This window comes from Metopolophium dirhodum, chromosome 1 (assembly GCF_019925205.1).
Source record: "Metopolophium dirhodum isolate CAU chromosome 1, ASM1992520v1, whole genome shotgun sequence".
NCBI classification, from domain to species: Eukaryota; Metazoa; Arthropoda; class Insecta; order Hemiptera; family Aphididae; genus Metopolophium; species Metopolophium dirhodum.
The window spans coordinates 83,526,161-83,539,278 of record NC_083560.1 but is presented as its reverse complement, the minus strand read 5'-3'; the positions used below and the strand labels follow the sequence as shown (position 1 = coordinate 83,539,278).

Here is a 13,118-nt window from a genome sequence, read left to right as displayed (position 1 = left end):
CCTTATTAATAAATAAAAAATTGAATATCAAATATTAATAAGCGTTAAACATTTTTTTTAATAGTCATCTTTAACAATTATTTCATATGCAATAAACATAATACAAAATACATTAAAAGTAGGTTAATTACCATTGTCATAACAGCTAATAAAAAAAACAAAAAAAATACATAATACATATACATAAATTATATAAATAAATATAGTTACTCTAAAGTTTCACATCCTAGATCGTCTGAATCGGACGTGTCCCCAGTGATAGTCATTACATGTAAATTGTCGTCATCCATCACATCATCGACAGTTATGTCCACATTCCAAAATCTGTCTTCTATTTTGATGACGTGTTCGACACAGTTCTTCCACATTTCGGGAGTGCATTGGTTAACACCATCAATCAAAAGTTTTTTCACATCCGGAAGTTTGAATGTGGTATTGTTGGTTTTCACATACCTTTTTACGGACGACCACGCAAGTTCAATTGGGTTCAACTCACAATGATATGGTGGCGTCCGTAATACCGTCATATTTTTAGTTTTAACGTATTCGTCAACAACCAACTTGTTGAACTGCGGTTTAATACTTTTGACGATATCCATGAGTCGTACCTTGTTGATCGGCCTTTGGAATGGTTCACCCTTTTCTTCAAGCCAACTTTCAATTTCCGCCTTTTTCCAGCTTAATGTTGGGCATTTTTCTAATTTTACCGAGTGGTAAGGCGCATTATCCATAACTATGACAGAATTGTCTTTAAGTAATGGAATGACGCCTTTTAACCAATCGTAAAACACATCGCCATTCATTTCTTGGTGGTAATCCGAAGAATCTTTTTTGGATTCGAATAGCAATAAACCACCGTCGACAAAACCCTCATTCGACCCAATATGAACAACAATAAGTCGTTTGCCTCTTGTTGTTGGATTCGGTGCGCCAGTTGAAAGACCGCTCAAAAAGGCATCTCTGCGGGACACTGGGACGTAACGGTATTATCCCGCCAAATTCTATCGTTGCAGTCACCTGCATTAACCCATGTCTCGTCCAGATAATAGATCGTTCTTCTTTGTTCCCGGTATTTACGTATATCCTCAATATATTTTGTGCGCCACAACACAATATCATCTCTCTCTATGAGAGCGCTGTTACGACCGCGTTTGACATGTACAAAATTTAGGTCACGTATAAGTAAATGTAGAACCGACCTTTTGTAAGTGTTTAGGTCTGGGTCTTCGTTTACAGCTCTTAAAATCTTGTCCAGTGTTGGTAATTGTTTTCGGAACCAAAATTCGTGCACCTTCCTCCGTATGGCGTCACGTTCAAAATCATCAATTTTGTCCTTGAATGTCGCTCGAATCTTGCATTTATTTGGTGAACTCACAGTTTTATTATTTTTATATTCAGAAATGGTTAACTGGATTGTATTTTGCCCAATTCCCAATTCTTTAGATATTATCTTCACGACTTCTTTTACCTTTAGCGTTGGCTGTTGTACAATTTTGGATTTATATAGGTTAACGATCATCAGTTTTTGATGACTGCCGACGAACTGAAAAAATAGGACAAAAAAATATATTACAAAAAATACGTAGCCATTACAAATTAAATAATACACATAAAAAAATTACAAAATAAAATAAATTAAAAAAAACAATTACAATTTATGAATACTTACTTTTCCTCTAGGGTTCACCTTTAATGGTGTTATTTAAACTGGTCTCTCATCACTCATTTTTAAATTATAATAGTAGTACAATACAAAAAAATATATATTAATTATTATAATTTTCACTGCAGTTACGTATCGTAAAAAATAGTAAACACACTACGCACGGGAAAGTAGATACTATACGTCACTACGATGCATCTAGTATCTACTGTTATCGATCAAATCGTTGCCACTTGCCACCGCAGCGTTGTCGTCGGACACGTGCAGCCGGTCGTCGGAGCACGTCGTCGTTCGTCGGAACTCATGCGCGAAAACAGACCGATTTTGGTCGATCCGCGTCATGTTCTCTCGCTGGACAGACTATAGTTGATGAATCATCTAACATATTGTATAGTGTCTGTTCTGATGAAGATGAATATAATGAGTTATCAACTGGAGACGTTGAAGGTATAATTTAATATTTAATTAATAAAATTGAAAATTAATATTTATATATTAAAGTTTATTTATTTTATTTTTAAAAGGCAGTCAAATAAATGTGGTTTAAATTTACGTTGACTAAAATACATATTTTGAAATAAAACTGATAATTAATTCAGATGTCACTTATTATTTTAACAGATATTGGTAACATTGTCGAGCAGGATGTCGGGCATTTTCATCAATTTCCAAATGATCCATCAATAATTCTAGATTCAAAAATGTCCCCAGAACAGTTTGCTTAAGGTGTATATTTCCAACTAGAATGCAAGGAAAATGGTTGCGTTCTTTTCACGAGGAACATTATTATAAAAAACTTCCAAACGGTAAATTTGTTAAGCGAACTTGGATTTCATATTCCCCGTCGCAAGATAAAGTTTTCTGCATTGTTTGCAAACAATTTGGTAAAGAAGATGCAATAAGCTATCAACTAGCGCGGTTTGGTTCTGACGATTGGAGCCATATATCATTCAAGCTTAAATCAAATAGTGTCCATTTAGAGTCTGAAATTCGAAGAGCCATGTTTGTAAGTAATCAAAGAGTGATTAGTACAATTTTTGAATCCTCAAACAGAAATGTTTCTGAAAATAGGGAAATTGTTAGAGTAATTTTTGAAAGTCTTATCTACCTTGCTCGTCAAAATATAACGTTTAGAGGCCGCAATGAATCTTGGACTCCAAATAAACAAGGACATTTTATTGAATTGATTAAATTCATATCAAAATATAATCCAACACTTTCGTCTCACTTATCAAAAATTCAAAATTCAAAAAAAAAAAATCGATTAACGTTTTTATCCAACCTAAGCTAAAATAATATGCTCCGGGTTCTTGGTGAAATGGTTCGGGAAAATATTTTAATTAAAATTAAAAAATCTGGAGTATTTTCATTCATTATAGATACTACAACAGATGTTTCTAATATAGAGCAACTTTCATTAGTAATTAGGTTTATAAATGAAAATGAAGAAGTAGAAGAAAGACTAGTTGCTTTAAAAACTGTATCAGACGCAAGGGGTATGGGTATGTTTAATGTTTTGTGTAATATTTGTCAAAAATATGATATTGATTGGGAAAATCAACTGTGTGCACAATCATACGATGGAGCATCGTCCATGAAAGGCCAATACTCTGGTGTTCGTGCATATATTCAAGAAAAAAATCCTTGAGCAATATATGTCTGGTGTTTTTCTCATATTTCAAATCTTGTTGTGGTGGACACTTGTGATACAAGTAAAACTATGAGAAATTTTTTTGGAGATCTACAATCATTGATAGCTTTTTTAAGATCAAGAAAACGTTCTGCAATTTTTTTAAATCATCAAAAAATATGTTATCCAGAAGAAAGAGTTTGTAGAATGAAAAATTTTTCTACTACACGCTGGACATCTCATGGCCGTGCTTTGACAGAAAAATATAAAGCACTTACTAATACATTCAAATAGTTATCAGACTCAACTGAACGCGATACATCTTCAATGGCAACAAATTTATTGTCTACTATTTCTTCATTCAAGTTTGTTACACATTTGTTATTAATGAAAAATATCTTTAAGCACACAACTCCATTATTCATGTATTTACTATCGCTATCATTGGATTTCATCACCGCATTAACTATGGTTGATAATTGTGCTAGGAAATTGTCTGAATTAAGAAATGAGCAACAGTTAGATGTTCTATTGGCTGAAGCCAAAATGTTTTCCCAGGAAAATGAACTGGAAGAAGTATGGTTTCCAGAAAAACAGGTTCAGAGACGGAAAAAAATGGCTGGAGAAAAAACCAATGATGAAATAGTATCAAATGCCAAGGATAATTTTAATATACAAGTTTATTTCACTGTCTTAGATCAAATATGTACGTCTATAACTAGCCGATTTGAAGGATCACGAGAAATTTTATCCGACTTGTCCCTTCTTTCAGTCGACCGACTCATTGCTACAAGTAAAGGATGTCCAATACCTGAAGATAATTTTGTGTATCTTGATAAGTGGATTCCAAATTTACAAATTGATCAATTAAAATTGGAGTATTCCACTTTTGCATACAGTTTCCTTAAATTGAAATCAAATATAGCAATTGAAAAATTGCATGAAAAGGTATGTGAATAATATGTGAATCAGATGAGGATACAAGTATTGATTCAGATGAAGGCAATAATGAAGAAAATAAAACTAAAATGACAGTTTTACATGTATTAAAGTTATTAAAAACATTTAACTTGATATCTGCATTTCCTAATATGTACATAGCATATACATTTTTGTGTACCATACCAGCTACATCAGTCAGTAGCGAAAGGACTTTTTCTAAATTAAAATTGATCAAGACGAGAATTCGTTCAACAATGGTACAAAAACGTCTGGACAGTTTGATGCTCTTATCATGCGAAAAAGATGTAATTATTAACCTTGATGAAGCAATAAACAAATATGCCAATACCTCTAAACTACTACAAGAGGCATTATTATATAAGTAACAACTTATATCTTGTTAAAATAATAAAATGTATGAATTAGTATTTATTTATTAAGAAACATCTTTATACAGTTCAACAGTTGTACATTAAGACGTATAGTGACTTAGTGACTAAGTATTTAATGAATTAAGTTTTAGTTAACTAATAGTTTATTTTACTTAATGTTAAAAATAGTGAGACTTAAGTTGAGTATAATATAATGTTATAATGAAGTATAATGAAACAATTATCATTATTAAAAATATACGAATTAAATTGATATCTATTTACCAATTACATATGTAAAATTGATCAAAACTGTTTAATAAGTGAGTATAAATCTAAACTACTTTTCTATATTTGTATAGAATTTAAATATTAATGCAGTATTAAGGGGGGGGGGGTGAATAATTAAAATAAATTGTTAATTATGATTTGTAAGTGACAATGCGAGCGAAGCGAGCGGTTTTGGTATGTAGGGTTTAATAAAATAGGTGGGTGGGTGGTATGTAAGAAACTACGCTCCTTAACTAAAAGTAGTTCAACACGCCACTGTAACCAATTATGCAAATATTACACGGCTTACACATTCTTTTTTGTTGTGTTTTAAGCCTGGTGAAATAGGTTGAGGAACATTTGGTTTATATAGTAGCTGCTTGACAATTTCTTCTTTGAAAGTAGTTATTGTTATGAATTTATTTTTTGTTACAGACTTAAATAATGATAATGCATTGACCGATGATGTGGATAGAAGAATATCAAAAGCCACATTTTTATTCCATTTTATAGTCTTCTTCAAAGGTGTACTGTAAGATGACATTTGATCAGAACGGTATATGTACGATTTTCCTGTATTGTAATCTTCGACAACGAGTGGCTTTTTTATTATCCTGTCCCTTTTTTGTATTTCGATGACTTGGTCAGAGTGTTTTGTTGTGATTAATAAAATGTCACGTCTATCCCGCCATTTAAGAATAATTACGTTATTGTTGCTCTGTGAAGTAATTATCTCTCCTTTTTTAAATTTTTTTTTAACTACATTTTCCGGGTTATGCTTACGATTGGCCCTCAGAGTTCCCACCAAATGTGTATTTTCTTGGTTAAGTTTTTCAGCTAACTTAACACTCGAATACCAATTGTCAGTATACAAGGTTCGTCCAAAATTAAGATATGGCTCCATTAACTTTAATACAATTGTATAAGACACGTCAGTTTCTCTTACTGCTTCTTTCCCGGCATAAATGTTATAACGCAAAGTATAAAAATCTTTTGAACATAGTTTGAGTATCTTAATTCCATAACGATGTCTTTTATTCTTCAGGTATTGTCTATAGACTAATCGTCCTATAAAAGGAACCACACTTTCGTCTATACACACTTTGTCTTCAGGAATGTACCATTTATTGAAATTGACTACTAACATATCATTAAAATAAAATTCTCAATCCCAAAATTCAACAAAAAACGTAACAACGTAACAACGCAACAACGTAACAACGTTACAACGTAATAACGTAAGACGTCAATATGTTTACGTTCAGATGTTGCTGTTAAAGTTTTTTATGTTTATTTCAGATGTATAATATACAATATATATACACACCACACACACACACAACATCCACAAAGATAAACATTCAATGTTAAATAATATACGATGATACATTTAATGTCATTACATTAACGGAAGCGAATAACCTGATAATGTTGTTGCTAAAATGCCTATTATTCTGAATCGGCACCGTTAAGCCACAAGAATTTTGTTGGAGTTGTTTCCGGAACGATAATGTTAGATATTTAATGAATGTGTATGACTGTATAATATGTAAATAATATAAATATAAATATATAAAAAAAATATTGATGAAATTTAAAATTAAGATTAAAGTAGGCTAATAATAATATATTGAGCGACACATGAGCAAAAATACCCACTAGGAACACGTAAATATTTCAAAATATTGCAATATTAAATAATCAAGTTCATAAAATTCTTTTTTTAATCTGTGATCGAAAAGCTCTTGCATGGACGCAACATTTTTTATATTAAATTTGGTGGTAATATAATTTTGTAAAGCTTGTAGTTGGGTTAAATTATAAGAATCTCCCCATATAGTTATTGAATATTGCAAATGAGATTGGACTAAGGCAGCGTACACAGATTTTTTAAAACTTGTTTCTCTGGCAACATTAAAGGAAGGTAGGGATTTATTAATTTTGTCAATTTGAGGCTTCCAATTTAATTTACGATCAATTATACAACCTAAATATTTATATTCCTCAACAATTTCGAGATTCTGACAATTACAAGTATTTTTACAAAAGTAATCATGAATTATCAAATTAATGTTTTTGTCTATTTTTTCGGAAAAATCTATATATTGAGTTTTCGAGATATTGAGAGATAATTTATTTTCCATTAGCCAATTCCTAATTTTAAAAAGATCGATATAAGCTTTTTTATATAGATCTGTCGGGTTGTCCGCTTCTATTACTAAAGCAGTGTCGTCTGCAAAAAGAATTAAATTTCCATTTGATTTAAGATTTGTTAAACTGTTAATGTAAATAATAAAGAGTGAAGGTCCGAGACATGTTCCTTGCGGAACTCCACAAGTAATTAGTTTTTTTTCATATTTAATTCTGCCTGTTTTTGTGCAACATGTTCGATTTTCTAAATAATTTTTAAATATATTATATGCAACACGTGTTTAAACTCATTAGGGATGTAATTCTTTTCAATAAATGAATTGAACATAACCGATAAAGGTCCTGCGATTGATGAATGTTCTGATTTTAATAATTTCACACTAATTTTATCGGAACCTGGAGCGATATTATTTTTAAGAGAATACATTTTGAGAATTATTTCATCTGGGGTGATGAGTTCGAGAAAAATAGAATTAACACAATTTTTACTTTTAGTTTTCGATTCTACAATTGGTATGTTTGACGCTAGATTAAAACCTACATTTACATAATGATTATTTAGTTTGTTACAATCAATGTCGAGAATAGTTTTTTTTTTAACGCTTTGTCTCCCACCAACACAAAGTTTTCTGGGATATGTAGTTTATTTTGTTCAATCATGTCTTAAAGAACAATGGTCAAAAACACCACCATCAGAATGACGTCCTTAAGCTCCAATATCAATGAAACGGAAGCAATAATTGGCATCAACTACAGCCATAAGTATTAAACTGAATGCATTTTTATAATTATAATACTCACTTCCACTAAACATTGGAGCATGAATAGCCACATGCTTGCCGTCAATTGCTCCAATGCATCCTGGGAAATTCCACTTTTCATTAAAACCTTTTTCGATTTCTTTACACTCTTCTACGGAGTTTGGCACCTAAAATGACCCATCAATAAATTATTATTTTTAGGCATAATTCTAGTTTAGCAATTTCTCGATTTTTTAAATTTTTTTTTGAATTTGTGTGTTTTTGCATGCTTTATAAGAGTGTATTACTTAGATTTTTTGGGTACAGTAAGAACCTTGTTTTAAATTTTATAAATTTTATAAATTTATAATTACTAAATAATTTGTAAATTGTCAAGATTTTGATAAATGTCAATATTTGTAAAAATATAAACTTATAATGCTTATAAAAAAAACAAAATCGTGCCTAAAAAATGTAAAAAAAGGATAGTTTGCTAACGTATAATTGTTTCGTTTTTTACATTATTAATGTTTTCAATGAACTTACCTTTAAAAAGTCAAATAAAGCATTGTAAATCGCATCGAATACCTCAGGAATAAATGTACTTATAGTGTTTTTTGGTATTCTAAATAAATATTGTAAACTGGAGAATGAATCACCGGTCGCTAAGAATCTTAAGGTGACATTAAGTTTACATTCTGCTGGAATCGCCAATCTCATATTGGTGTCTTCTTTTTGAATCGCTACTTTTATTTTACAGAGCAAATATAAATGTAGACTTGGATCCATTCTAAAAAAGTTTCTGTAGCTACTTTGATCTTCCAATGATAATTCTCGACATATATTATTAGTGGCACCAAGAGTATTTCGTTTTTTTATCCAATCACGGACCCACACACGTTTCTTTTTTTAAACATTTTTCAAACGTTGTAATTCATTTATTAAAAGTTCACACACAATTTTTGCACTTTCCCGTTTAGCCGTGATTAAACACAAAAAAAACACAAATAAATAAAAAAACGTACCATGAACAACTGTCAGCGGCGATACATTTCTGGTCGCGACGCCTTTCAGACACTAATTCGTGTGAACTGGAGGTCGTATATTATCGGTCGTGAAAATCAAGCAGTCGTGAGACATGCGCAGAGCGAGTAGTATTCTCGACCTGTTTACGACTCCGTGTGAACCCGGCTTTAAGTAATCGCACACGACGCGTTGCGTGTTGGTCGCCGTTCGGGCGCGCACACACAGACATGCGCAAACTCGTCCACCGGCTCGGTGTGCAGCCCTACCGCACAATAGTACATACGTGCACATCGATAGGTCCGGATTGACGTAGTGGTGGCACCTTACATGAAAAACAAGTGTACCTACCTAAATGGGGTGCATGCCATAAATGGCCTTATCGACTCGGGATTATCAGTATGCATATTACGAGGGAGTGCTTAGATTTCCCAATTTCCCAGATTACCCGACAAGACTACGACTATGGGTTTCGGCGTAAATGCGGAAACCACTACAATCGGGGGGAAACAGTACCTAAGCATCAACGAAAGGACACTCGTGGCAGCAGACATCTACATCGTACCTGACACCAGCCACCAGCTTGACCTGTTGATCGGTCGACAGGGGTGCGAAGGTACTATCTAAAGTACCTAATTGTTAACTATTTTCAATTTATTCGTATATTAAACTACAAAATATTTATTATAATTTTTACTTATTTAAAATTATTTACTGTATTTTAAATATTGACAGTTAAGTGCCTCGGTTATTGGTCGGTTATTGGTCTACAGTTTTTGATTTTTGTTGAAATTAATCATCATATTTTTCCCATGTTTTATTTGGTTCTCTACAACAGTAGGCAATATAATGTCCAACTGCATTTATTGCACTTGGAATTGGCGAAATAAAGTTTAAAATTCCTCTTAGATAAAATAACTTTTTTTTCACTTTAAGAATAGGATAAGATAGGAGGATAACCTTTAATTGAGTGTTTAAGTCCAGAAGTTTTTTTAAGTTTTCGCTGTTGAGTAAGAGGTACCACTGGTTCGATAATTAAATGCTCTTTAAAGTCCAGGGCTTGTGTCATACTTGTGTCACAATTTTTACAATGTGATGGTGTAAAATTAAAACCTTCCATTATATCTTGTAAGAAAATTAAATAATCATTTGGTAAATTGACTGTTACAATTATTTCTTCCCTTAAAAATCTATTTGAATAAACAGGACATACCAAGGTTGGGACAGTGAAGGAAAATTTGGCAAACAATTTGTTTAACTTGAATTGAGCCGTACACGCTGCATTAATTACAGTCAATTCGGAAGTATATTGGTTTGTAAATAAGTCTTTCAAAAGCAATCCTCGTTTCCTATTGGATTGTACAGTAATACCATCACGTACGGCATAGGACACCATAAATGTATTTTCTAATCTTTCAACAATGTTTTAAATTAATTTATATGCATACCTGTATATGTTACACCATTATGCTTCTCCGAATGTAAGTGTTTCATCTTTATATTCGTATTCATTACACCATGTATTACATTTTCTTCCAGAAGTCGATTCGTTTAACTCCATCTGCGTTGTATCGCGTTCCTGATATTTTTAAAAAACGATATAGGTAATAATAAGTTTAGCCTATTGCTAGACGAATCAACAGATATTTCTGTAACCAAGTATTTGGAAATTATCATAATATATTTCAGTCAGTGGCGTCTCGTGGGTGCTGGTGGTGGATACATGTCAATTGGTCGTAAACAATTTACCGCAAATTATTGATCGCAAGTCAATTGATCGCAATTACAATTTACCGCACACCAATTGATCGAAAAATAACATTTTTAGGAATAATTTTTAATTTGAATAGGTACATATTTAATTTGAATAAATTTGGCACAACTTTGGTTAAATGTATGGTTAAATATATATTTTTTCGTCTTAGATTAAAAATGTTTAAAAAATGTTGTTAGGTATATAAAAATTTAACAAACTAAACTTTCAATTTAAAATTATAATATGCAATATTTTTTATATAAATCGAAAAAATTGGTACATTTAATTGAATAAAAAAAAATAATAATAAATCATCAATGTAGGTATATAATAATGAAAAACACTAAAAATTAAACTTGCAATTGAAAATTGTATGCAATGCCACGAAGAAAATCTTCAATATTTGTATTATTGTTATAATTGGTACATATTTTTTTTATTTTAGCTGCTCTATCTCGGTAATTTTTTTTTTTTGGGGGGGGGGAGCTCGTTGTCCCCTACATATTGTTCGATTTTAAACCGATTAATGCTCTCTTCTTTTTTTAATGCATCTATAAATCGCCAAATTGAAGGATGCATACCATTTATAAGTGATGTGAAACAATTGTGCCACCCTTCTATAGCATTATTTGTGGAAGCTAAATCCATACCGGATCTAGGGGGGAGGCCATCCGGGGCCCGTACCCCGGGCGCTTATCATAGAGGGCGCAAATTTCAAATTTTAAACTCATCATTTTTATTATATTTTAATTTTTTTTTTGAATTACACAAGTATTTCAAATTAAATAGTTTTAATTCAATATAGTCACACTGGTAATGATTAAGAAAAGACATTCGACATATTATGTTATATTATACTTTCAATTTTATGATTTTCCTGAAAATAGCCAAAAACACAATCGGGGCAATCTGCAATTAAGATAAACTTATGTTGTATAGTGTATACTATTGTATCGGTCAGTCGTAGACGTAGACGAACTAATTGCACAGCGATAAGCCGATAACCAAGCATTGCGTATTCGTGTGTGCGTATTTTCTGCTATTTAACAGTTTTATTTATTATAACAGTATTTAGCGTTCTCTTCACTGTTCACTGGACGGTATCTAATGAATGTTACAGTTTAAGTATAAGTGTTAATAGAGTTCCGGAAAAAAGCTCTCGAAAAAAAAAAAGAAAATGATCGAACTTCGGCGTATTTTCATAATTGGCTGGGTAATACTAACACACATGTAGCACAGGTTAGAAATTATTTATAATTATTATTCTATATTATAATTACTATTAGATCTGTATTGTATTAAAATAATTAATGACGTAATTTAGTATTTATTATTTATTACTATCGATATTATAATAGGTATTATTTTAGAATTTAATACCTAACCGGGAATTTGAAACAGGTATCATTTCTAAAATAATAGTTTTAGAAAACTTTGTGAATTAATTTGTATAATAAATTACTATATTATATTGAAATAATACATCCAATAAATTTCAAACATGTGACGATAAGTTTTTTCTTTTTTATCTGGCAGTAATAATATGTAAACACCAGGAAGAACGTTGGAATAATACTTCGATTTTTGCTGCATTTGGAACATGATTGTTATGTTCAATATATTTAGTGACTTAGTCGTCTAATACGTGTACACAACCTTTACAGTGAATTTTTTTATATTCTGAACATTTCCAGTACCTATATTTTATTGTCATGTTCTCGTTCTTTTACGTGTAAAAAACCTTGATAAATAAACATAAAATTATTTTTTCGATTAATACGTATTCTAAAGCCATATTATATGTACAGTACGTTCAGCTGCACGAAGTTATTAGTATACCGATTGACGATTTTGTCAGTACTAATGTATTGTCGTAGCGTTTCATGATGATCTATACGACTATCGGGTTATTAGAGAATAATATGGACTGATAAATAGGGTACGACTACAATGTTAGATACCACTCGATCTTTAACGATCGAATAATGTTAAGAAAAAATACTATTTGCCTTAAAATTGCCCTAATTTAACCTATATAGCTATGTTAACGATCAATAATTATCGTGCGGCAAATTGTAATTGCGATAAATTGACTTGCGATCAATTGCTTACGATAAATTGACGGTACACCGCTGGTGGTTGAGGTGTGACTTTAAATATAATAGTGGTAATCATAGGTATAACAAATTATATAAATATACGAAATAGATCTATTCTGTCATGCATCTTACTTTTTATATAGTCGCAGGTCGCAGTAGAAAATGGAAATTAAAATAATAATAATAGTGATTAGCAACAGACAACGCTGTTAATTTTAAAAATAAATTACCCAATATAGTAATATATATAAAAATTCAGTGTTGGGTAGTAACGTAACGTGCGTTACTCGTTACTGTAACGTAGTTACATTTTTCAGTAACGTTATGGTAACTTCGTTATTATTAATTTTGGGTAACGCAAGAGTAACTACGTTAATTATTTAGAAGTAACTTAGCAAAAGAACGCGTTACATTATAAATGTACCTATATTAATAATTTAAGTAGGTATTTATGTAATTACACAATTTTCACA

At 31.3% G+C, this 13,118-nt stretch overlaps 4 protein-coding genes across 4 annotated transcripts; 2 read left to right on the top strand and 2 right to left on the bottom strand.

Moving 5' to 3' along the window:
• Nucleotides 1–206: 206 nt before the first annotated feature.
• Nucleotides 207–2,005, bottom strand: LOC132942522 (uncharacterized). Its single transcript, XM_061011016.1, has 3 exons — nucleotides 1,901–2,005; nucleotides 1,018–1,543; nucleotides 207–970 (listed from the first exon to the last, which is right to left on the bottom strand). The coding sequence occupies exons 1-3, from the start codon at nucleotides 2,003–2,005 to the stop codon at nucleotides 207–209; spliced, it is 1,395 nt and encodes a 464-aa protein (XP_060866999.1).
• Nucleotides 2,006–2,408: 403 nt separating this feature from the next.
• LOC132942521 (zinc finger MYM-type protein 5-like) lies at nucleotides 2,409–2,954 on the top strand. The gene has a single exon (XM_061011000.1). It carries the CDS (start codon nucleotides 2,409–2,411, stop codon nucleotides 2,952–2,954), a length of 546 nt encoding a protein of 181 aa, XP_060866983.1.
• Nucleotides 2,955–3,761: 807 nt separating this feature from the next.
• Nucleotides 3,762–4,621, top strand: LOC132942520 (uncharacterized). Its single transcript, XM_061010984.1, has 2 exons — nucleotides 3,762–4,241; nucleotides 4,346–4,621. The coding sequence occupies exons 1-2, from the start codon at nucleotides 3,762–3,764 to the stop codon at nucleotides 4,619–4,621; spliced, it is 756 nt and encodes a 251-aa protein (XP_060866967.1).
• Nucleotides 4,622–7,733: 3,112 nt separating this feature from the next.
• On the bottom strand, nucleotides 7,734–8,556 carry LOC132934506 (uncharacterized). Its single transcript, XM_061000816.1, has 2 exons — nucleotides 8,314–8,556; nucleotides 7,734–7,955 (listed from the first exon to the last, which is right to left on the bottom strand). The coding sequence occupies exons 1-2, from the start codon at nucleotides 8,554–8,556 to the stop codon at nucleotides 7,734–7,736; spliced, it is 465 nt and encodes a 154-aa protein (XP_060856799.1).
• Nucleotides 8,557–13,118: the final 4,562 nt, after the last annotated feature.